Source organism: Xyrauchen texanus, chromosome 28, assembly GCF_025860055.1.
Source record: "Xyrauchen texanus isolate HMW12.3.18 chromosome 28, RBS_HiC_50CHRs, whole genome shotgun sequence".
NCBI lineage: Eukaryota > Metazoa > Chordata > Actinopteri > Cypriniformes > Catostomidae > Xyrauchen > Xyrauchen texanus.
This window is the reverse complement of record NC_068303.1, coordinates 28,542,188-28,567,639: the sequence shown is the minus strand read 5'-3', so window position 1 is coordinate 28,567,639 and position 25,452 is coordinate 28,542,188. Positions and strand designations below refer to the sequence as shown.

General features: G+C 36.2%; 1 protein-coding gene across 2 annotated transcripts; it reads left to right on the top strand.

Annotated features, from left to right (window-relative positions):
* Positions 1-453: 453 nt before the first annotated feature.
* Positions 454-21,372, top strand: LOC127621945 (proteoglycan 4-like). Of its 2 annotated transcripts, none has more exons than XM_052095772.1 (19): positions 454-647; positions 2,894-4,565; positions 5,761-5,922; positions 6,610-6,919; positions 7,640-7,731; positions 7,962-7,987; positions 8,545-8,579; positions 8,695-8,842; positions 10,367-10,526; positions 13,122-13,254; positions 13,374-13,408; positions 17,021-17,093; positions 17,220-17,254; positions 17,779-17,824; positions 17,942-18,031; positions 18,173-18,192; positions 18,304-18,319; positions 18,955-19,056; positions 21,231-21,372. In XM_052095772.1, exons 1-19 carry the CDS (start codon positions 633-635, stop codon positions 21,262-21,264), a joined length of 3,204 nt encoding a protein of 1,067 aa, XP_051951732.1. In that variant the 5' UTR covers positions 454-632; the 3' UTR covers positions 21,265-21,372. The 2 variants fall into 2 exon arrangements, with proteins under 2 accessions (XP_051951732.1, XP_051951731.1); XM_052095771.1 differs by having other exon boundaries at positions 17,761-17,824.
* The last annotated feature ends 4,080 nt before the right edge of the window (positions 21,373-25,452 follow it).

Here is a 25,452-nt window from a genome sequence, read left to right as displayed (position 1 = left end):
GTGACAGCTTGCCCCATCTCCCCAAATTATTTACAGATTAAATGAAAATGGGACATACTGTCAAAGTTTAGGTAAAGTAATTTCAAGAATTGAAAGAACTAACTTTATTTGAAAGTCATCAGATTAGATTCTTGTGGAGGGAGAGACTCTCTGTCTGTGGGTAAAACACATCATCATGAACATAACCAGAAGAGGTGTGAACAAATCTTTGGGCAATATATATAATTGATTACCCTACACTGGAGTGAAACTTAATGAGAGTTAGAGTTTGCTTGTTTGACAATAGAAGCTGTGCCTTCCTGGATATGCATTTCTTGACTGACTGCATTCTTTGAGAATGAAAACAGTCCTTCACTGTCATTCAGTAAAGTGACTTGTTTGACGAGGCATTCCTTTATCTCGTCATTAGCGCATGAACACGCTCATCCAACCTCATTCCAGTGTGAGTGCCAATGGGCGAGTTCTTACTCTGTGTGCTATTTATCCTCTAACAACTGCAACACTACATCAGTTTCCTTATATATGCTGGATCCTTTTGAATCATCAAGGGAAAACTCAACAAATTATTTATTATGAGGGGCTGAGAAGAAAGAAGTATTTATTTGGGAAGAATTGCTGAAAGACTTTGTGTCATGATGATGGATCAGGTGAGAAATCTCTTTTGTTTAGTGTAAATAACAGTTTTATCCTATTGCCAGAATTTTACTTTGACATTTTCCACATGGGTTCTTCAAACACAAATGAATGCATAGATTCAAAATACAACAGTATATTACAAGTCTGAAACTATATATTACAGTAATATTACAGATCTGTGAAGAACATCTAAGTATCACTAACAAAATGACTCACAATCTTTATTGTAACATGGTAGCATGCTGTGAGAACTATATTTCAGGGGACATTGCTTAAAATATTATTTCTAGGAACTGTATTATTATGTTCATGATGAGAATTTATTAATTTAATATTTATATTTTGGTAATCTGACAGGGAATGTTTGTATTTCAGGGGATACACTGACCTTTTAGGGGTAAAAAAGGAGTTCAGTATATATATGAATGGAGAGTGAATTGAGAAATGTTGAGTGTGTTTTAGAGAAAATCAATATAATTCAATGTTGTTTTAAGTAATTAGTGCAAGGGTTGGATCATGGTCCTACCAGATCTTGGTTACACGACCTGAACTTGCTCTGTTTTAGCCAAGGGCCCTGGTGTTCACCTTCCTCTGTCTGTTCTAAAGCTTTGGACGCCCCTGGTAGTCAGAGGCCCTGAGGCACTTGCCACACTCTTGATCTTGATCAGTACCATAGTATATTAATGTTATCAGATGGTAAAACAATAGCACTATGAAATATACTGTGGTATTAAATAACATCTACAGTATTTGCAAGGTACTTTAAAGTACTTCAAAAATATGTTGTATTACCATTATACAGTAAATGTCCTAAAAACATGGTATTACCATGGTACATATTGAAAATGTTTTGAATGGGTTTAAATTTTGTAAGAATCACAGGCAAACATGAACTCTTTTTTTATTCTCTAAAGGGGCAATGACAGTGTCAAATAATCACATGGCTTTGGAATATGGATGGTTTTCAGTCAAACCCAGATAGATGTCATACTGATATACACTGCCTGGCCCAAAAATGAAAGTCACATACTCTAATATTTAGTTGGATCGCCTTTAGCTTTGATTACAGCGCACATACGTTGTGGTGTTGTTTTGACAATCTTATGCGACGTCACAACATTTATTTACATCCAGAGTTGCATTAATTTTTGGCTGTGATCTTGTATTGATGACGGGAGAGTACAACCACTCTGTAAAGTCTTCTCCAGCACATCCCAAAGACGTTCAATGGGGTTAAGGTCAGGAATCTGTGGTGGCCAATTCATGTGTGAAAATGATTCCTCATGCTCCCTGAAAAACTCTTTCACAATTTGAGCCTGATTAATCTTGGCATTGTCATCCTGGAATATGTCTGTTCCATCAGGGAAGAAAAAATACATTGGACTCCAAATCTGGACTCCTCAGATCACATGACCTTTTTCCATTGCTCCTCAGTCCTCGATTAGCCTCACTAACAAGTGGCTTTTTTGTTGCCACACAGCTGTTTAGTCCCAATCCTATAAGTTATCATCGCATTGTGCTTGTGAAAGTGCTCTTACTTTCACTATTATACATAGCCATGAGTTCTACTGTCAGTTTTTTACAATGCGACTTCAACAAGCATTGTAGTGATCTCTGATCCCGATTTTTCAAAACTTCTTCAGACAACATTTCTTCTGCGAAGCTGATGAGTCCACTATCCTTCCAGGTTTTAATAATGCGTTGGACAGTTCTTAAACCTGTTCCAGTGATTTCAGCAATGTCATCCTTTTCCTTGCTTGATGCAGGCTACTAATTTTTCCCTTCTGAAAAAAAGTTTTCCACAAAAATGGGATATATCTTCCAACATGGTTGTTTAAGAAATAAGAAGCTACACACTGCATCAGTTAAGGTTAAAATAATTGTTGCCTGCTGAAACATATTAACCACTGCAATAATGGTCCAATCATAGGCTCTTAAGTATCTGCTTATTTAAATCCATACAGCGACTTTTAGATTTTTGGCCAGGCAGTGTATATATATATATATATATATATATATATATATATATATATATATATATATATATATTAGTATATGATGTGAAACTGAGTGTCTTCATAGACTACATCAAAATGTTGGAATTTCCTACTTGTGTGATGTACTACAATACAGTTTATTAGTTAAGCTCTGAGATATTGCTGAAAATGCAAATCTATCATGTGGATTATGTGCCACATAAAGTTTCATATTACTTTGTTATTTTTAACATATTTGTTTCCCACATTCCATATATCAGGATGAATCAATGGACTTTAAGATGCTGAAGGCACGGTTTCAAGGAGAAAAGGGTTTAAAGATCCAGACTAAACCTTCCATCCCAGAAAAACCTAAAACCATCACTTCTCCGTCAACAAAAATTAACAACCCTTTTATCTCCTCTATCAATGCTGCTGTGCAAAAAGGAACGCTTCATGCTCCACGTGTAGTCTTCAAAGATAACAAAAATCTCAGCCACCAACTATCTCCACCTTGGGGATCGAAAGCCAAAGAGAAACACCCCATCAATAATTCTGAACTGCTGAATAAGAACCAAAAGAAGGAAGGTGACATTTTCAAACAGGCTCTGAAAGATAGGAATCTTCCACTGGTTCTGCCAGGGCCTCCAAAAAAATTTGGTACCCCAGAGCCTGAACCCAGTCCACTTACACCTTTGTCCGTTTCATCCACACCCAAGAAGTTTGTATTTAACACTAGAAAAACTGTCAAAGATGTAAATGATAAAGCAAACACTGTAGAAACCCCAACACCAGATTGTCTTACCCCTGACAGTTTTGCTCCAAGTCACCAAGCTCCTGCAAGCCCATCTTTAACAGCTAATGCCCTTACTGAAAGTATACCTGTAGTGCCTACGGCTCTTGTTCCTCCTTCGGTTTTAGCTGAAAGACCTCAGGTCCCTAGCATTCCTGCCCCAAGTATTCCAGCCCGTGGCATTCCAGCCCGAGGCATTAATGCCTTATCCAGCCCTGAGTCAGTGATTCCCAAACCATCCTTCCCAACACCAGTCATTCCCCCTCGAGCTGCTCCTAAGCCAGAGATTTCTAAGCCAGAAGCCCCTATTTCAAATCGTCCTGATCCAGCACCTCCTAAACCAGATATAAATTTGGTCAGTTTATCTGAGGTATTTCCTTCCTCAGAAGAAAGTCCCCCATTTGATTTCACTGATATACCTCCTCCAGTTATTCCTGATGAAGATTTTCCTGATGGAGATTATTCTGACCAAGCTATGCCCAGTCCAGCAATACGTACATCTATTACCCCAGTTCCCAGGAGTCCAGCTGTCTCCAGGACAGACATCCCTGCCCAGCTCACCCATCCAGAAGTATCACTAGAGCCCTTGGTGAAACCCTTGATATTTACACCTGCCCCAGTCTCAGTTGTTGCTGCAAGCCCTCCTCCGGCAGTTCATACTCCGGTTGCACCTGTAGAGGAATTACTAAAAAATGTTAAAGCCCTGACTGATACAAGGGCTGATAAAACAGAGGTGGATGAGTCCTCAACCAAGTCTCATTTAGCTCTCTCAACCTTGGCAAGAGCAGAGGAGATGGCCCCAATAAAATGGACCACACCACAAGATAACCGTGTGTTTAATCTACTGGAAAAGGCTAAAAGAAAGTCCACAATGGGCCAGCTGTTAACCACACCTGAAAATACAACCCCATTAGAGAAAGCTTCTCCTGAGGTAGGTCTACCTGAGACTGCCACACCAAAGATGGGCCAACTTGATCTGGCTCCACTTGAAAAAGCCCTACCACAACTTGCCACAACTGTAAAAACACTTCCCGAGGAAGCCCCCACTGTACCAGAGGATCCAACTTTTAAACTCCCTGCTATTGACTATGTGGATCATGCTCACTTGCCACCTAAAACTCTCCCACCTGAAACAGCCCAAGTTAATGGCCTTGATCACAGTAAGTACATTATCTACCTTAGCCAATGACGAACATGGTGTTACACTGAACATAGTGAGCATCCTGATGTATTGATATATTGCAGGTACAAAATTGAAACAAGTCACTTTTTTACTATTTGTTTGTTTTTACAAATGTAAACAAGTTTCTGCGAATAAAGTGTGTTAATACTTTTTAGACTTTGAAAGGGTAGGTGGATTCCATTCTTATGGGACGGTTGGTATGCAAGATATGTATGTCTATTGTGGGTTGTGTTTGGCAACATGTCTATCATAGTCAGAATTTCAAAGAGCCAAAGGAATAGTTTGTCTCAAGGAAATATCTGAGAATTTTTTTTATTTTGGCTTTCAGTTAAACTTTACACTCACTGAGCCCTTGTAGGAACACTATGGTCCTAATAAAGTTCCTAACGTGGTCCTCTGCTATTGTAGTCCATCCGCTTTCAAGGTTCGACGTGTTTTACATTCTGAGATGCTTTTCTGCACAGTGCGCACTACATTTGTACAGAGTGGTTATCTGAGTTACCATAGCCTTTCTGTCAGCTTAAACCAGTCTTTCCATTCTCTGTTGACCTCTCTCATCAACAAGGCTTCTGTCTACAGAATTGCCACTCACTGGATGTTTTCTGTTTTTGGCACCATTCTGAGTAAACTCTTGACACTGTTGTGTGTAAAAATCCCAGGAGATCAGCAGTTACAAAAATAATCAAATCAACAATCATGCCACTGTCCAACTCACTGAGATCATATTTTTTCCCAATTCTGATGGTTAATGTGAACATTAACTGGAACTTCTGACCCATATCTACAAGTTTTATGCTTTGCAGTTCTGCCACACGGTTGGCTGATTAGATAATCTCATGGATAAGTAGGTGTACAGGTGTTCCTAATAAAGTGCTCAGGGAGTGTATATACAGTACATGCGCATAAGTAAAACAAGTAATTGTTGTAATTAGAGCAGCCTGCAGTGTTTTATGTTGCTTTCTGCCCCAGTTCAGATAGATCCTAGAAATGATTGTTCTCATTATTGCCTAAATTGAAAATTACCTTTAATGTCAATTACAGTACATGCTACTAAGAATGTATCATTGTATAATCTAAATTGTGTGCTTATATGTATTTATCCACAAATGTTTTTCTTGAGGCCTTCATGTAGATCAGTGGTGGTCCAAACAATTAATTCTCAACCTTAACAGGGGTGCTGACAGTGGTGAAACCAGTGAACCCTCCTCGCCCTCCACCACGGAAGCCTCTCCCAGACACACCTGTTGTGGAACTCCCGCTTAAGAAACCAATTCAGCCTCCTGCCAAAGACCTTCATATTCCCACAATACCAGCTGAAACTCTAGAAACACATGGTAATAACATTTCCACAATTTCTGAAACCTGCTTTCAAACACATCTTTGCATTCTTGTCTAACAAGTACCTAAACTAGTTAGACCCCATTGAATCAAAACTGGACATCCGTGACTTTTAGTCCATGTCTATTAACTTGGAGGCCTATCTATATATTAGTGTAGTACTAAAAGTTGACTGAACTATCTTTTGAACTGATAGAAATTTACAGCCATTCTCTTCTGGAAAACTGGACCAAATTAAATGCTGTCTAGAATGTCTATCCTTATAACACCTACTTCTGACTAGCAATAGCAAGAAGTAAATTGTTTGTGCCTCTTACTTTAACTAAAGCATATTGGCTATTAAAAAATGGGATAAGCCCTAAAATATCTACCTCCCATACTTCCATTTTCAAAAGGCAATTTTTCAACATTTAAAATAAAACTCTTTAAGCCAATTTATGGGGTCTTTAAAAAATCTTTGCTAACTAAAGTTTAATCTCTCTAGAACTTGATTATGTGACACAAATCTAAGTATCAGCAAGAATATATTACATTTTATTTATTGGCTTAAAAGCCATCTCACCACATTTTCAAGGCTAGCAGTTTCACAATATTTGCAGAATTCTTCAAGTAGGGGCATAAAGTCAATCTAATGTTCCCTAAATGTGTCTAAGAATTTGTTGTTCCTTCTTCTACATTTTCAGAAGATTCACAGTTTGACAACTCGTTTGGGAAGGCATCTTTTGATGATGTAGAGGAATATAATTATTATGCAGTTCCTACCTTAAGGTCTCCATTAGTACCTCTATCAGCTTCAGACTCCAAAAAACCGGTATCAATTCATGAGAAAACCTTCCTTGAACAATCTAGTCCAAAACATCAGACTGTAGAGGTGGAAAGAGACAATGGTGAAGTGGATTGTGGATCTGTCAACACTAGCTCTTCAAAGCCAGACACTCAAGCTGCTATATATCAAGAATCACCTGTCAACCAAGATGGCTTGTCCCCATCAGGGTAAGCCATTAGCTTTAGATGATTTAGTGAGGCCGCACAAGGGCTTTTCACACTGCACTTAACCCCGGGTCATCATCTTTTTAAACCCTACTTTTAAACTTGGTAAAGCAGCGTAATTTTAAAAAGGGTGTAAGCACTGATTTATAGCCCGGGGTTTATGAAACTATGTGGTATTAGAAAGTTACAGAATGTTGTTTAGAAACGCAAAACCTATCATTTATTGCCTCAGTCAGTGCTTACCTCATTTAATATTCACACACTTTGTACAGTCGCTGAACATTTCACACACTGTTTAATTTCTCTGTCTGAGGGAACAGTTAAAATGTTGAAAAGTGATGCAAACACGTTAACTGGCGTGATGAAGAAAAGAGCAGCTTCACTGATAAGCATTTAACGCAGGTTCTGTCACAAGCTGTATTCGTCCAAACATTATTAATGACACGGCAAATAGGCAAATTAGAATGTTTAACCTGGGTTTACGAATGTACAGTGTGAAAGCTCGAACATGAATACTCATGATTAATTATGAATCCAGGGTAACATTTGAACAGTGTGAAACATGAAACAGAATAACCCAGGATTCCATTTACCCAGGATTAAGAATGACCCTGGGATAATGATTTCAAGTGTGAAAATCCCTATGGAGAAAAATGACATTCCTCAATAATTGTGTGTTGTCAGTATTGAGCACTGAGTGACACTAGTGCTACTTTCTTTCAGGACCACTGAAAGCAGTGACAATATCTATGAAGACCTAGCAAATAAGAAAGGGAAAATATTAAAGAACAAGAAACAGAAAGGACCTCCAAAGAGTAAGAGGAAGAAATATTTACTGAAATACTACATATGGAAAGTGTGTAGTTTCAGGAAGTCAAAATGTTGTGATTCATGTTCTCAGTTATCTAATCACTGATAACCATTTTGACCCATAGAAATGACAAATGTATAAAAGATAGTGATGTCATTAGTTTATTTTAGGATCTCTTTTTTCTACAAAAGTATACTTGTCACTGACATATGTTTCCATTTGTTCGCAACTTAGATCCTTATGCTGATACAGCAACTGCAGTAAGATCTTTTCATTTATCTTAATGTTGTGTTTAACATTTTATATATATATATATATATATATATATATATATATATATATATATATATGTGTTGTCAGTATATATATATAAACAATGACTTTCCATAACATCACATAAGTAGGAACTTCCATCATTTTGATGTAGTCTATGAAGACATATACTGTATGAAGTGAAACAGTGTCTTCATAGACTACATCAAATTGTTGGAAGTTCCTACTTGTGTAATGTTGTGAAAAGTAATTGTTTATATATACACATATATACATACACACATACTGTATATGTACGTTTATATATATATATATATATAAACAATGACTTTCCATTATCATAGAGCTCATGGCAGGACCTTTTACTTGCATTACTAATAGTTTTATCAAGAAATTGTACTGTTTCTGTGATATTTTAAAATTATTTTATTACATTTCATTAATCTAGTTTTTATCTTCTTCATGTTGCATGTGTTATTGTTGTGACTGTTCAAACATGTTGCACTCTTTTGTTTTGATCCACTAATCACCCAAAAATTTGTAGATGGAGGAGACTCCCAAGAAAGTCTTGTTCTCCAGGTTTGTAGCTTCATCATTTTAGTTTTAAAGTTCTCACTATTAATCCATACTACTATTAGGTTCCCAGAGCATCGTGTTGTGTACTGACAAAGGCCTTCAATCCCTCTATTCACAGGAAGAACTCTGCAAAAGCAGCTGATGAAAAAGAACTAAAAAAGAAAGAGAAACAGCGAGAAAAGGAAAAAGAGAAAGAAAAGGAAAGAGAAAGGAAAGAGCAGAAAGAAAAAGAAAAGAAAGAAAATGAAATTAAGAAAAGATTTAAGGTAATTTAAAGGTGCAAGTACATGTGTATTACTTTTGAAAAATATACAGAAAATCATGTACTGACTCAAGATGAAGAATCCAGTCCAATCTCTGTAATAGATGCTCTTCCATGATTCTGCATCTATGGCGCTAGTCTAAGACAACTGCCAAATTTTACTTTTTTAAATACTTTATCCTATCCCAGCTTAAGGGGCATTCACACTACACTTTGTGTTCCATTCACTCCCTTTCAAACGCATCTGAACATGGAAGACCGGAAACACAATCTCGTGCAAAGAAAGTTCGTACTTAGGTCAAAAATCCGTATGACGTCATGACAGTTGACCAACAGAAGATCGAAACGTCACATGCTGACCTCTTGGCTCCATTCAAACAATAAATATTTCAAAGCTACATATGATTTATTATTCCAGGAAATTAAGTAGACAATGTATTTTAACACTGAATAGAATATCATTTTTTATTTGTGAGGGTCCAGAAACCCTCCCGTATGACATCATATCCTGGTCTGTTGCATTGTCCAAAAAAAAGAAAATTGCGTGCTCAAATCATAATGCGACCTCCCCTTTTAAAGGCATAGTGCACCCAAAAATTATGGATTACTTTTATGTTGCCTTTATTTCATTTTTGGGAGCTTGAAAGGTCTGGTCACCATGTACTTGCATTGAGTGAACCTACAGAGCAAAATATTCTTCAAAAAAATCTTCATTTGTGTTCTGCAGAAGAAAGAAAGTCATTCACTTCTGCAATGGCATGAAAGTGAATAAATGATGAGAGAATTTTCATTTTTTGATGAACTATCCCTTTAACATGCAGATTAAACTATAATTAAGCCATTCATAGTTTGGTTTCCCCCAAAAATCTGTAAACCCTGTTGCTCTATAGCGCTATCAAAACGTTGTTCTGCTTCTTTGAGCTTCCCGACTAACCTGACACAGCAGCATTGGCTTAACCAGTTGTGTGAGTTTGGGGCAGGACTGTTTTGTCTGATATTCTGTCAGACCAATAGGGTTTTTGAAAACAGTGATTATTTTTGCTATTCTGTTTGACAGTGGTGCAGAAATTGCTTCACCTTTGAGGTCTTTAAATACAAATAAGCACAAGAGAGGTCAAATATCAGCACAAAACTAAAAAACTAAAACATTTAAACAAAAACCTTCATATACGAACATGGACACTGCAGTATTTCTCACAGGCATCAGTGCTCTGACCCACGGGGAAAGAAGATAACCTATTAGAGACACTGTTATGTTTTTGCACCAAAAACTTGGCAAGATTATTGCTGATTAGGCACTCACAATCCATTCTGTTACTTATTACAATCCACACCCAACTCTTCAAGCAAATTGAAATGTGCAGTTACCATCACTAAAACCTGAATGTTCTCATCAGACGGGAAATGAGCCGTACATTTCAATTTCTCGCTAACAGTAGGACTCCTGTTTTTTATGCATGTTGAAAAGTCAGTTAATTGATGTGCATGTGTTCATTTAACTGTCTCTGTGTGTTTGTGTTTGATGTAGATCAAAGGGCAGGAGGAGCCCATTTATTATGTTAAAGTGATTGAGGACTGTAAGGGCAGTAAAACTGACCTGCCGGTGAAGGTTGGAGACACTGTGAGCATCATTCGTACCAACAAATGCCCTAAAGGCAAATGGCTGGCCAAGGACAGTGACAACAAATGTGAGCAAAATGCAGCGAAGCACATAAATGTATAGTCTGATCTCATGAAATTTAGGTGACCATGGCAACATTTTTTGCAAACCAAAATTATATGCAATTTACCAGTGAAATGTCCAGCGGGGGGCACCAAAATCGAGTGAAATGATGCTGTAATCAGACAAGGGTTTTAAGGTGAATTGTAGATGATCTTAATGAGTAAAATGCACTTCCATAACCTAAAGCTTTAACCCAAACCAAACCAATAGTGTCCTAAAAGATCAACAAGATGTGAACAAAACAGACATTCTTATCTTAAACCAGAGGTCAGTAACCTTTTTTCATTAAGGAGCCATTTTTTTTTTTCGAAAGAACCATATCACAAATGTATAATTTACTATTTTCAAAAAAGTTTTTTAATGAAATCAAATGTTTATATTGCCCATAGACTACTCATAAACAAACAAATATGCAAATATTAATAGGTATCATGTTGCAATATGGAATTGAGTACACATGTTGAGCACACATTGAACAAAAAACATTTCTTTAAACGAAACGAAAAAGCAATACACATAACGAAGTGATAAAAAAAAAATCTTATATATTACCACCTCCCCAAATCCAAACATTTACTGTCTCCAACGGCTCCATTTGCCATCAGGCAAGTATCAGTATGCAGCAACAGGTGAACATTACTAGCATACAACTTAAGAACTAAAGACAATTATAAATGTAAAGATAATTATAATAATCATCATAATAAATAAGCCTAAAAAATTATTGTGTTCCCAAAAAATGCTGCCAAATGTGTGTACTTATCAAATGTGTTTGTATTCCGTTTTGGTCATAAAGTTTTAGGTTCAAGATGAACATGTCTTGTATTAGGCCTACCATATGATTTAGGTATGAGGTCTTTGTTTATTTAATACAAAGATACCTGTATATATTACTGAACCTGAGTTGCGTTCACAATGTGTAAGAGCGAACTAAACTCGCAGTACCTCACGAGATGATCGGAGATCATTTGCAGCATTCTCATAGATTACATTATTCTTGCAAACAGTTTTCAGTTGAATGAAACAGAGAAAAAGGAGTGATAACTTTTTACACACGCTTGTTCCACGAGATAGGGTCCTGTTGCACGCCTCTGAACAGTGAATCAGACACAAGCATTGAAGGCTTTTCTTTTGTCTGTTCTTAAAAATATTAAAAAGTGTGTTTCTTCAAACACGTCAGCATTTCTTGTCATGTGTAACTCCGAGACATCTTACAGGTAGATGAGCAAAATTACTCATGCATGAAATATATTTGGAGAGAAGCTCGCGAACTGAATTGAATCGTGTCGCATTTTGAGGGTGCTATATCACAACCTGGTTGCACATAAAAATAACCAAAATTCATAAAATCACTCGAAGAAAATGCTCTTAACAGCTAAGATCAATAGTTATTGGGAAACAAGTCCCAGAACTCTATGAATGTGCGTGTTTTGGAGAAGTGCTTTCATTGCACTCACTGAGCACATGTCAAATCAGACGTCAAATATACATCAGCAAAATACTCAGCATGAAAAATCCGCATTTGGCGGTTGTTAATTTCAAACCTTGTTCATCAGAAGTAGGCTGTAAAATTTGGGAGAAAGGAAGTCAAAACAGTGTCATTGACTTCAAGCTTTGCAATCACAATTGTCCAACACTTTCTGTTGGAAATGTATCTCTAGAAAGTTTTAAACGTTCATGTGTTGGTGAATGGTGAGATACTTGGCGAGCCACTTGACTTTTAACAAAGAGCCACTTGTGGCTCCCGAGCCATAGGATCCCGACCCCTGAACCAACACCTCAACCTAACTGATAGTGTTTTTGTTGCAAATGCGACATAAAAAGCAAATTTTGTAATGCACCCACTTCACATCATGTCGCTTCTATGACACCTTCATCTAACGAGTCAGCTTTCATGCTTGACTGGTCTCAAGGCGCGGTCCAACAAAAGTCCAACACACTATAGGTGAGCTATAAGTAATAAGTGTTTATAAAGTCATAATCAGACATTGTACTCGTGATTTGTGTGAAAGTGAATAAAACACACTGTTGTTGTAGCGCCTGTAGTGTTATTTTCACAAAGCAAAACTTTGAAAGTGGCTCGTAAAACTCAGTTTGCAAAAATTTGGTTAAAGTAATGTTTTTTTCTATGAGGCTATGTTGCAAATGCATAAAAATTATTTGAACTAGTGAAGGCAAAAAGGTGATTACAAATTTTGAAAAACAGGACAGTTACAGGTCCTTAGATATACACTTACCCATGTACATACAGTACATATAAAACTCAATATAAAATCCTTATTTTTTATTTATTTTTTTAAACGTCCATGGACATGTTATGTAAACTACCCATATGCACAAATTAATTGAGAGCTATTATATCCATGTCATGGCACTTTCAGATAAATAAGTGCAAAAGTGAAGTATTGTTATGAATTCAACCTGATATGAAGCAAGCAAGAATCTGAACTAATCCTTGAGCTTTGGCATATCTATTAGATGTGTATACAAGAGCTTATCTAATTTTTCAGATGGTTCTACTGGAATATAGCATGGCATTGTGTTTTGTGTTGTTTTTCAGATGGCTATGTCCCAGTAGAGAGTGTGAATTTAAACATCAGTGGAATTATGGAGCTGGGGAAGATGACCACAGCAACTAACAGATCCAATGGCAATGGACATAGGGATGGAGAGGTCACCAGCTCAGGCAGCAGGTAGCCATAGAAACAAGTACAGGCTTACTGCTGTGCTCAATACAATATGAATGATGTTGTAACATATTTTGGCCTGTTGCCAAGTGTCTTCATTATTTTTTATCCACCTGTGTTTTCAGAATCTCAGATCATTATGCCATGAACCATGAGAGCTGTAAGCACCTTCTTTTACTCATTTGAATTTCAGTAGTAATATATTTACAAATATTTATTTTTATTTTCATTGGGTCCGTCAGAGTGGACATGTAGAAACAAAAAGTACAGAGTGACTATTTGCACCCAGGATGTATGCCATTTTCCTGTATTGATAATCTGAAAATTTTCCCGATGATTATAAATATATATCAGGATTTTTCAGTTATAAATAGGGCTGTCTTTGTCTTTTAAATATAATTCTCAACATAACTTTGTTAAAGTGTGAGAGGCAGGGTTAATTTAAGTGGGCCGTGCACCGGTTGCATTCCAAAATTCGAAACAATAATTTTCTATGATGGCATGCACAATGCAGCCATTTGCCATCTCCAGAAGCTGTTAAAAATTCTGCAGCGCCACGGAGCTCAACTTGCATAGTTTTCCATTAAATTCGACACATATCATTATCATAGGACATAGATTGTTTACTCTAATCATTACTGAATGATATGTTGTGTTGAAGTATCTTTCATAGAGCCTACGCGATGTATTTTCAAGTATGCCTTTTTGTGGTTTGACAGCTTGAACGAAAGACCTATTCAATGCTACATACAGAGAAATTGTGTAATAAATGTTGCCATTTCTAATCGTTCAGCTTGCACAGTTAAATCAGTTTCATACACTAACCTGCAAACTCATCAATGCCACTTTGTTAATTCTTGAAGTACAAAAACCTTTGTAACTTTGGACTGCCATCAGCTCGTGATGTGTGTGTGATATGCCACGACCAGCTTCAGTAAATTTTATGTCGCCACCTTGTGGTCTCCCAGCTATTACGTGATATTACATTGAATGGAATGCAACTGGCAGTGAAAAGCACACTAATTAGGCTTCTAATTTAAATGTCGGCTGATGTTAATCTATCAATGCCTCAAAAATGTATCTATAAAATAACGTGCCGATCAATAATCGATATATCGCTATTTTATAATATCCCTACCTGCCATACAGCAGTGCTATTTGCACCCCAATAGTCTATTTTAAATGTAAATAAATGTAAGACAAACTACATTGTGAGTGTCAGTTCAGTGGTAAGGGGCGTAACACTGGTGAGATTGTGTCTTTTCAACCCGGGTTCAATTCCGCATTTGTTGCCCTCTATTTCCCATTCTGTTACCTGTCCCCTCTTTTAAGATTTTCAGGAATACTACTTATAATACATAAAAATTTATATAAAGGTAGTTTTACTATAGTAAAACAGTATTGTAATTACCAATGTTTTGGCGGAAATCACAAATTTGATGCAATTAACAATGGTGTTACTACAGTAATATGGTTTTTATATAGTAACCACCTTCAATTTTGTTGTAACTATGGTTTTACTACAAAATAACATGGTGATAATATGGTTACTGTAGTGAAACCATGGGTAGTTTTTGTAAAGGAAGGTTAGGGTTAGGCTTTGTGGTAGGGGTTGGTGTAGTGTGTCTGTGGGACTCTAAATAAACACAATGAACATGCTGCAGTGATGACCCTAAAGTGTTAGTATTTAATTATGGGTGCAAACATATTTGCCACTATCTGCACTTAGGTTTTAATAGCATCTACCTTTATTTAGACCAGGGTGCAAATAGCATCTGCCAAAACATTTAAGGTAAATCATGTTTTTATGGACATGGTACCTTGGAATCCATATAAAATCATAAAGTAGCATCGTAAATGGGTAGATGACATGTCCTGCGGTGTGACATTCTATGTATACTCCATCTGCAACTATTTTAAACAGCATTGTGCTACTTCTTTTATAAGTATTATGTATGTCGTTTTTATAACCATATAAATTGAGAGACTACATGGCATATTTTTATTTAAAAAATCTAATTTGTCACACTGCAGGACAATTTAAAACAAACTAGTGCAAACAACAAGTTGATAAAAAAACGTGAGAAACTTAAATGTACACTTAAGTGTATAAATTCAAATAGATTTTAACCTACAATTTTGATGATGCTGAAAAATAGGATCAACTACCAATATTTCAAAGTGGTATTGCCATAGTATTACCATCTGATACCATCACTGACCCTCGGTGCCACCACAGTACTTTTTTTGTTTAAGTTTGAATGATTGGTGTTTTTAGAGAACAAAGATTTTGGCTAATGAGTTAATTTCAAGTTAATTTAAATCGCACTATATGCAGTGCTGCGTGGATTACTTCTGAAAACCTTTTTAGATAATCTAATCCGATTACTTTCAAACTATTTCAATTTCATTTTATGTCACATGCATTTGAGTAGGATAATCATTTTAACATAAAAGTACAAAGAGGATCAAAATGTATTCCATTCTATTTACTAACAAATAAGAGCCTCACAAAAAGAGCTCCTTATGACATTTTTTAAAAGTGCATTAAACATTACATGAATGAAATAAACATTAAATCTAACAGCAGTAACAGTGCATGGCCAGAGTTTATAATTCAGAAGAATGAGACATCAAGTTAATTTTAAGTGAATAAAACAATAGCAGCATTACATACATTAATGACCATAAAATCAATGTAAAACAATCATAAAATGAATGAAAATTAAAGACCATAAAATCAACAGTAACGACGTCGCCTATGTCAAAGCTTTCATCAAAAAACACTAAAAAAAATTTAACTCTTACTGCTTACTAATATTCATTGCCTATTCCTTAACTGAGGTGCATATCTTACTATTGTAATGTAAAAGGAGCACATGCTCAAAATGCTCATCTGTGAGACTAATATGCTTCGGTGTAAGAATATGATGATACTAATATGAAAATGATCAATAAATGATTAACAATGTACTGCCGTTGCCTTGTTAATATGTAATCATGTAATCTATGAAAAGTAACTGTAGTCTTACTAAGAGTATTTTAAAATGTAATTTAATCCAATTACAAGTACTTGATTTTTGTAGTCTGATTACATAATCCATTTTACATGTAATCTGTTACTGCCCAGCACTGACTATATGCAGTGTACATCTATACTGTACTTAGAGTATGAACCTTTCTAGATCATATGCAGTATTTGGACAGTGATTTTCAGTGTTGGATGTAATGAGATTACAAAGGAATTTGTTACTAATTCGTATAATCTAAATATATTTAAGTAAATAGTTGCTTTCTTGTAATCCAATTAGAGCTACTGACTTCCAATTCACTTTTACTTTTAAGTACATTATTTGGGTTACACCTATTTCTAAAATAATATTATTAATGTAGAATACATTTAGAACATGATCTATGTTCTGTTTGATATTCTGTGGCAGCTGAAGAGCATGCGTCCCCTAACAAGCCATTGTAAGGGAGAAATAAGTGGTTCTAAATGTGTATGACTTCCGTGCAACAATGAGCAAGGAGGAATTATAGCCATTATTATGAATTCCTGGAGAGGAAAATACAAAAACTTTTTTGTGAAAAAGTAAAGTGTAGTTATCAGTAAAGTAATTTCATTCATTTATAGAAGCAATTAGTAATTTGTAGTGGATTACTTTTTTGAGTTACTTGCCTAAGAATGATGATGTAATGCTTTATTTTATAATGGTAGATTTAATTAAGCTCAATTAAGATGTGTTCATGTTGTTCTCATTTATTTCCTCAGTCTCAGATGACAGTGAGGAGTGGACAGGTGATGAAGATGAGGAGTATGCCTCTCAGACAGAAATAGCACACATGTATGTATTACCTCAAATGCCTGTTTGTGTGTGGCCTTGTGCTTGTACTCAATTGAATGTTCTATTTTTTACACATTGACTGTTAAGACATTGTTGGTTGCTAAGCTATTGTTGTCAATCTTTCAGAGGGCTGAATCAGACACAAGCCACACCAACGAGAGGTGAGTCACTCATGAGGCATGATTGAAACATGTTCATAGAAACACCAGAATCAGCCCAGGCCGGAATCAAAAAAATATTTGTTCTCATAATTATCTCTCTTAAAGCTGAAGTGTGTATTTTTTTTATGTTAAAATACTTGATCCAATCCTAGCTTAATATTTATATGCAGAGACAACTACAAGTAAGCCACTTAAAAGTGGAGTTCCCCAGTAATGTCAACACAGTAACTCTGTTGCACCATCAAAACATTGCTCTGTTTGTTTGAGCACACCTGGCCCATTATAGCAACACTGACTCAACCAATGGCCTGTGCTAGGGACGGGACTATCTGTATATTTGACCAATGACAGCCTGGGAGTGTTTGGGAAACCCCTTTCAGTGTCGCTAAATTTCACACTTAATCTTTAATTTAATTCTTTCTTGCATGCTATTTACAAATGATAACATTGATGAATGTTTGAAATGAAATTAAAAGCTCATTTATATGTTTATTGATTTACTTCAGTCTCAATGATTGAATCAGGTCCTGTGCAGCTAACGGAGTCTGATGGAAATTACATGCACGTACAGTAAGGACTTTTTGGTCTACTTATTAAAATAATATCAGTCATACTACTCATGTAATCTATGTTTCACAGGAACATAATAATAACAGTTAATAACTTATAACTTATTGTGCATTACAGAGCAAATAAGGAAGCCCTTCAAAAACTAGCCACATTCTTTACTCAACCTAAGACACCTTCTCAGGCTCTTCCAGAAAACAACACCCCAAAGTAAGACATCTCTTTGCTGTCAATTCAGCTATTTTCTTATTAATTATATAAAGATCAGTTAACATTAAAGTTATGAGATTGCTGTAATTGTGTTTTTTTTTCTACTTCCTGTTTCCTTATTTGATTTTTTTGTCCATTAAGAATGCAAGCATCTAAACCAGGTATGTTTTTTGTCTATTGTCTTAGCCTAATAGCCTAAAGAATCACATTTACCTACGCTCACTTTTGTTTTCTTTTCATTCCTCCACTTCTGGTTTTATCTGCACGTAAAGAGATTCCTGGCTACTTGTAAGTATTTGCAAACAATTGATCAACCACATTCATACAAGCAAGTTCTCACATGTAACATACATACTGTATACACACTCATTTTGTGAGCTGACTTTTCTCTGCTAGAGTTTGTGGCCACTGGTTTTACATGAATGCCTAAAATGATTCTTCAAAAAGCCTGTCTCATTCCATTAGCCTGTAGAGTGAGCCACTATGCTATAATAGCTCCGATGACCTGACCTGGGGTGGCTGTGGCTCAGGTTGTGGAGTGGGTTGCCACTAATTGTAGGGTTGGCGGTTCAATTCCCAGCCCACATGACTCCACATCCCGAAGTGTCCTTGGGCAAGACACTGAACCCCAAGTTGCTCCCAATGGCAGGCTAGCGCCTTGCATGTGTGTGAATGGTTGAATGAGTGTAAAGAATGAGTCAAAGTGTGAAGCGAATTGAAAACCGATAAGGTTAAAAAAGTGCTATATAAGTGCAGACCATTTACCAGGGGCTCGTACTTTAGAAACATCCTATCTTAATATCTTACAAGTTCAAGTTTTGAGCCTGAAATCGCCACGTTTATGTAAACAGACCAGAAAGGATTCTAGTGGTAGGATGTTTATGTAATATGGCTCCTGGACTGTTGGTATTGTTCCACTGCAGAAATAAAGAAGATGATGTAGAAGTCTCAGACCTTCAGATACTTCCTCCTCCAGACCTGTATTCTGACATCATAGCTGCTGACTCCATGCCAATTTATAGCAAGTATGTATGACATAAATTAAATAACAAGAGGTTTACATTTTAGTTTAAACAACTGCTGAAATGATTAACCAAACAAAGACTGATGTGTGTTTTTTTGTGTGTTGACAAACAAAAATAACAGAAACCATGTGCTCAGACAAAGACACACACTGCATCTGAATATCAATACTTCCCTCTTATATAGTATTCCAAAAGTCTGCCAATGGAGTATTATGTCCAGTAAGCGAGAAATACCCAAATGGCATACTACTGCATCTACTAGTGCAAGTTCTATATATCCCAAGAAAGGGGGGAATCCCAAACCTTAAATGGCACTTGGCACAAATCCAGAGTAGAATAATTTAGCGGTTGTTGTTATTATATCATATATTCATGTCACGGGACAATGTCCTCATTCCTGAAGTATGTAGTATGCCTGGAATCTAGGCATTGTCGTGTTCTTATGCATTCTTACATTCTTGTGGGTTTCTTCGATGACATCATCCACTGCCAAAGTTCTATTCCAATACTCAAGAACGCAAGTTCAAGGGATTCTTCTAATTTCTGAAATTGTGCATCCTCAGTTCCTTTCTCATTTTAATTTTAAAGGAAATGAGGACCAAGGAATCGAAGCAAGATGTATTTATAAAATGGAATGTTCTTAATCACTAATGCGTCACTCCAGTGTCTTTGCGCAGCTGCATTACCTCAGAGCACTTGCCGTTATGTTGTTGAAACTTACACTGTTGATATATGTGACAATTATGGTACATTTAAACCACAAAGGTAAAAAAACATAAATTAAAACCGATGTGCCAGATGTGAAGTTGAACGAGGATTCATGCCTGCGTAAAAACATCTGCATTGGATACACCAGTGCATCTTTGTTCAAGCCTCCTTGGTAAACTCTGCCTTCACGGTGCATTTAAATAATTGATATGTCCTTACTGATGGTGGAATTTGGGGGCCTGGGTAGCTCAGCGTGTAAAGATGCTGACTAAATTTACATTACATTTACATTTATTCATTTGGCAGATGCTTTTATCCAAAGTTGGGAAGTTGGGAAGGTCATTCCACCAACGTGGTATGATGAAACTGAAAGTCAGGGAAAGTGTTTTGGTGCCTCTTTGTGTTGGTACAACAAGGCGACGTTCCTTAGCCGACCGCAGGCTTCTGGTGGGAGTGTAGTTCTGCATAAATTATTTTAGGTATGCTGGAGCAGACCCAGTGATTGTTTTATATGCCAGCATCAGAGCCTTGAATTTAATACGTGCATTAACCGGCAGCCAGTGGAGAGAGACAAAGAGTGGTGTAACATTGCTCTCTTAGGTTCATTAAAGACCAGACGTGCTGCTGCATTCTGTATTATTTGCAGAGGTCTAACTGCACATGCAGGAAGGCCTGCAATGAGAGAGTTACAGTAGTCCAGTCTAGTTATGACAAGTGACTGAACAAGCAGTTGTGTGGCATGTACAGAGAGGAAAGGTCTTCCTGATATTGTAGAGTGTAAATCTACATGATCTTGCAGTCTTTGAGATGTGGTCTCCACAACAAGGATTGAGGAGAGTCATTACGCCACCACAAGGACTTAAAGTGCATTAGGAATTGGGCATTCCAAATTGGGGAGAAAATAAAAAAAATGTAATCACAATCACAATCTGATCTTCTGATTGTAGAATTCAATAATATCATCCGATTGATATATATCTACATGGTTTTTTTCTTTAAATAGATTCAAAGTAGTTTTAAATTTAAATAGCTACTTGTTTTAGGTGGCGTGTAGCGTAGCAAACTACTCTTTTTTTAAATAATAGCTTGACTGTGAAGCTACAGATTCAAAGTAGCTTCCACAACACTGGATACAAGAGACATAAACAACCACAGATATGTAAAATAATAATTAAAAAAAATTACTGCTTTTGACTACGGTCAAATATAAAGTTCAGTGGTTATTATATAAAATATTTTACAACAGAATGACCAAGACTGACCAATCAGAATTAAGTATTTCAGAGCGCTGTGTAACAAGAGTTAAATTTATTTTTAAACATTGTTCTAAAAAACTTTTTTTCTGTCCATTTTTTAACAAGCAGTGTAGGCAATAAAAATTCCCAGCTTTTGTGAGCTCTGTCCTCTTGATGTTACAAACTTTTTTACTGACATTTGACATTGGAAAATGTGTTTGTCTGTTGTAGGTCAATCAAAATCTACCACAAAATAGCTGAATAGTTCAGACTGCAAGATGGAATGATGAATCACATTGGCTGTTTGCAGAGTCTCTTGTTCTTTCAGAGTTCATAACCCTGCTGTTTTGAAGAGTACCTTGGATATTTTCACCGACAAAAGTCAGGAGATGTGTCTGTCATGTATGAAAAATATGTTTGTGACCGTGTGCATAAATCTGTATGTACAGTAGCTAGGTGAGCAAGTGGCTGCAGGCAAGATTTTCTATAATGTGATAAGATGTTGTTTTTAAGATTATTTAAACCCTTACATCTCTGTTTTAAATCTAAGTGTTGGTTTGTTCTCTCTCTCTTTTACAATAAGCAAAACATCCTGGATTCTATATAGATATAATCATCAGTTCTGTGGCAGAAATGTTAAAGTTTGTGTCTAGTCTGAGGTTGTCTGATGTGTTTAAACGGCTCATAATTGAACACTGATTTGAAAGCTGACAGATAAAAACAGGGCCAAAATGAGAGCGTGTTTAAACAACTTTGTATTTGGGTGAGGTTTTAACAGTATATTGCAATGCACACATTTATAGCTGCAATTTTCTTTGAATCTTAGGATTGCAATTTAGAGGTTTATACATCCACATTATGTATTTGTATTAGATTAATTAATATTATTTATTTATTTTCCTTTTTGCTTTGCAAGCACTACTTTGTGTTTAAGTATTCCTAGTCTACATTTTGGGCTACTCTACATTAGGGAAATTTGTCCATGCTTGTAGTGCAAGTTTGTGCGAGTGTTATGTTTTAATTCCGCTTAGTGTAATGTGATATACTATTCCACAGCTGCATATTGTTTTTTCAAAAATGTTACAATTTTGTTCTATGCTAGAAAGTTCCGAAATGAGTTTTGCATCTCCAGAAGGTATTATAGAGCAAAACTGTTGATTTGGCCCAAACTGCATACGTTTGATAGTGCTACGGTTATATCACCATTTTATTCAATTGAAATAACTATGAAAGCTACAAAATGCATATACTTCTTTATTTTCCATTTGGTTTGTTTTTTGCTTGTTTTTATTTTTTTTAACAATAAAAATGTAAGTGCAAACCAGAACAAGAACACCATGCAGTGCGTCACTTTTACAATTCAAACCACACAGAGACAGGTAAAGACACACACACATGTACAATACATGTAGACAAACAGTGACAGGTACATGTCATCTCCCAACGAGGCTCATGAACAGGCAGAAATTGATTATTCCAGGTTTTATCAGCAAGGAAGCTGTTCACACATATACAGGACTGCACTTTGAGAGAGAGAGAGAGAGAGAGAGAGAGAGAGAGAGAGAGAGAGAGAGAGAGAGAGAGAGATGGGGCACAAACACCTATAGATAGACAATATACTGAGCATGAGTTTAAGCACTGACAATCACACTATGCCCCTGTTAAACATATGGGGGTCATAAACTTTCTTGCAGACCAAAAATGACCCGTTTCTGCAAAACATGGCTTAAGCCATACTAATATTATAACAGAGACTTAAAACTGTCATAATAGTGACTTATGTAATCACCCAACCTCTGAATAAGACATTCTGAACTTAAGGGCTTCAAGTATAAGCACTCACAGTTCCAATTCAAAGTATGCCTTTAATAGTTTATGTAATGGCAAAAGTCCAGCAGCAGGGGGCAACACATTCCCAAAACTATTTATTTAAGCTTTGCATCAGCACTTCTATACTGAGAAGTTGCAAAACTCCTCAATATACTCTGGTCACTCTTGCAGTGAATCTGGGATTAGTATGGAAATGTAAAGAATGTGTGTGTTAAAGGCTTTAAACTCTGGAAGGAATTTCAGACTAATTCCTCCCTGCATTTGTCCATGAACGCAGAGATCCTAAACCAGTCTAATCTTCGGCAATAACTAAAACAAAAACAAAAAAAACCTTAATGGTGCCACAAAATAATCTAACAATATCCAACTTTTTTAAAGGCATAAATCTATTGCATTTCTTATTAATGATATGACGTAACATCCTCTCTGTGATTTGTGCGAAACCTTTTTATCTTTCTATTTTACATTCACTCAGAAATGTTACATTGAAATTGCAGCCATATATCAAACTGGTGCAAAACACACAAGTGCTCTGCTCCATGCACACAACCGTAACCATTCAACCATTTAGCACAGTACAAGACACAGGGTAGATTCAGGAAGACCACCATTTGTGACAGTTAACTGTGACAGTTGTGACAAATCTGTCTCCATTTATTCCAAATCTGTATGACTTTCTTTCTTCCGTGGAACAAAAATGAGGGGGGGGGGGGGCATGTTTTGTGGAATGTAAGCCTCAGTCATCATTCCCTTTCATTTCATCTTTTTCCAACACATTGAAAGTGAATATGGACTGAGGCTATCCGTTCCTAACATTCCTTCCTTTGTGTTCCACAGAACAAAGAAAGTGATATGGGTTTGGAACAACTTGAGGATGAGTAAATTCTGGATTGAGAATCTGAAATCTGAAAATGACAACAAGATAATAATAATAAAAAGTGCCACTACTGCAAAGGGTTGATTCAAGTGATTCTTGTTTTTGTTATTTCCCAGCTGTTGTAGCTGTTCATTCACACATGTTGGCACAAAGACAGCTTCAACAAACATGCTTCCTGAATCCCCACTGAACTCCAGCTACTCCTTTACTCCTTAAAGGTATATTCCAGGTTTAATACAAGTTAATCGAAATTGACAGCATTTGTGGCAAAATATTGATTACCAAAAAAAAAAAAAGAAGATTTGACTTGTCCCTCCTTTTCTGAAGATTCAGTTTCAATGGAAGTGAGTGGGGCCAAACTAACTGTTAAAATACTCATGTTTCAAAAGTATAGCCACAATACATGTATGTGTGTTAACATGATTTTAGTGTGATACAATTGCTTTTCTGTGTAAAGTTATAGCCAATTTTACATCTTCGTTGCCATGACGATGTAATGTCAATAAAACAAAAAACCCTTAAATTACTGTAAAAATTACAATTTGACAGTTCAAATAACACGAGATTTAACAGAAGAATTAATGTGAGTGCTTTTATAAAATTATAAGCTTCACATTTCCACCTTTAAACCCTCCACAAACTGGCCCCATTCACTTCCATTGTAAGTCTCTAACTGTAACCTTGAATTTTGCTTTTTTTTTTAAAGAAAAGGAAGAAGTCCTTTAAAGAAAAAGATGAGTCTAAATAATTTTTGCTTTAATCAACATTATACCACAAATGATGTCAATTGAGCTGAACTTGTATTGAATCCGGAATATTCCTTTAAGAGGTGCGCTTAAATAAAGAATAAATATGTGTAACTAATAAATACAGTGCATTTAATCCATAAACAACCCACACACACAAACAAATATCTTATAGGATATTCAATTAGAAACACTAAAAAAGATGATCTATATAAGGCATCCCAGCGAAGGGTTTACGTGGCGCGTCTTTCTAAAAGCTTGGCTTGAGTAAATTTATATGGTCTCATCAGGTAAACACCATCTATTTTAAAAGATAGTGATAGCGGACAACAGGGAAAAATGATTATAAATGCAAATAAATAAATAAAAGTAAACTTAGAATTATGCATAGAATAGCTAAATAAATAGTGTATATATATATACACACACACAAGCTAGCCGAATTAGGAAGATGCCAATATGGGAAGGCTGTGTGACATGCCTTTAGTAAACAAAACTATAATGTGACCCAGACTACATGAAATACAGGTTAACTTGCATATTGTTTGGCCTATACAGCTCATGATAATATTAATCAATTTCAAAGTTTGATTTGGGCATTCTTGTATACTTTTGATGCTAAACACTTTTGGTAGCTGCATTGGGTCACCACTTGATTTCCAAAGCAAAATCTGGGTCCTGAATTAAAAACAGTTCTAATTAATAATGAATTAAATGTGTAATTCAGGGAGAATGCTTTAACAATCTCTTTCTGGCTCTCGGTAATCTGGAGCATGGAGACTATTTTAAGGCCGTTTAATAAAATGTGCTCTCATATCAACCAAATGACTGGCGCATTCTCTACTTCATTAATCTCTGTTCTTCTCTGTTTGCATTTTATCCATATCAAGGCACCACATTTATGTTTTGGCTGCTCCGTCTGCTCTTGTCTAGCATATTTGTTTCTCTATGACAGCAGTACAGCCTGTGATGTAAGCAAGGCCTCTGAGACAGACACACA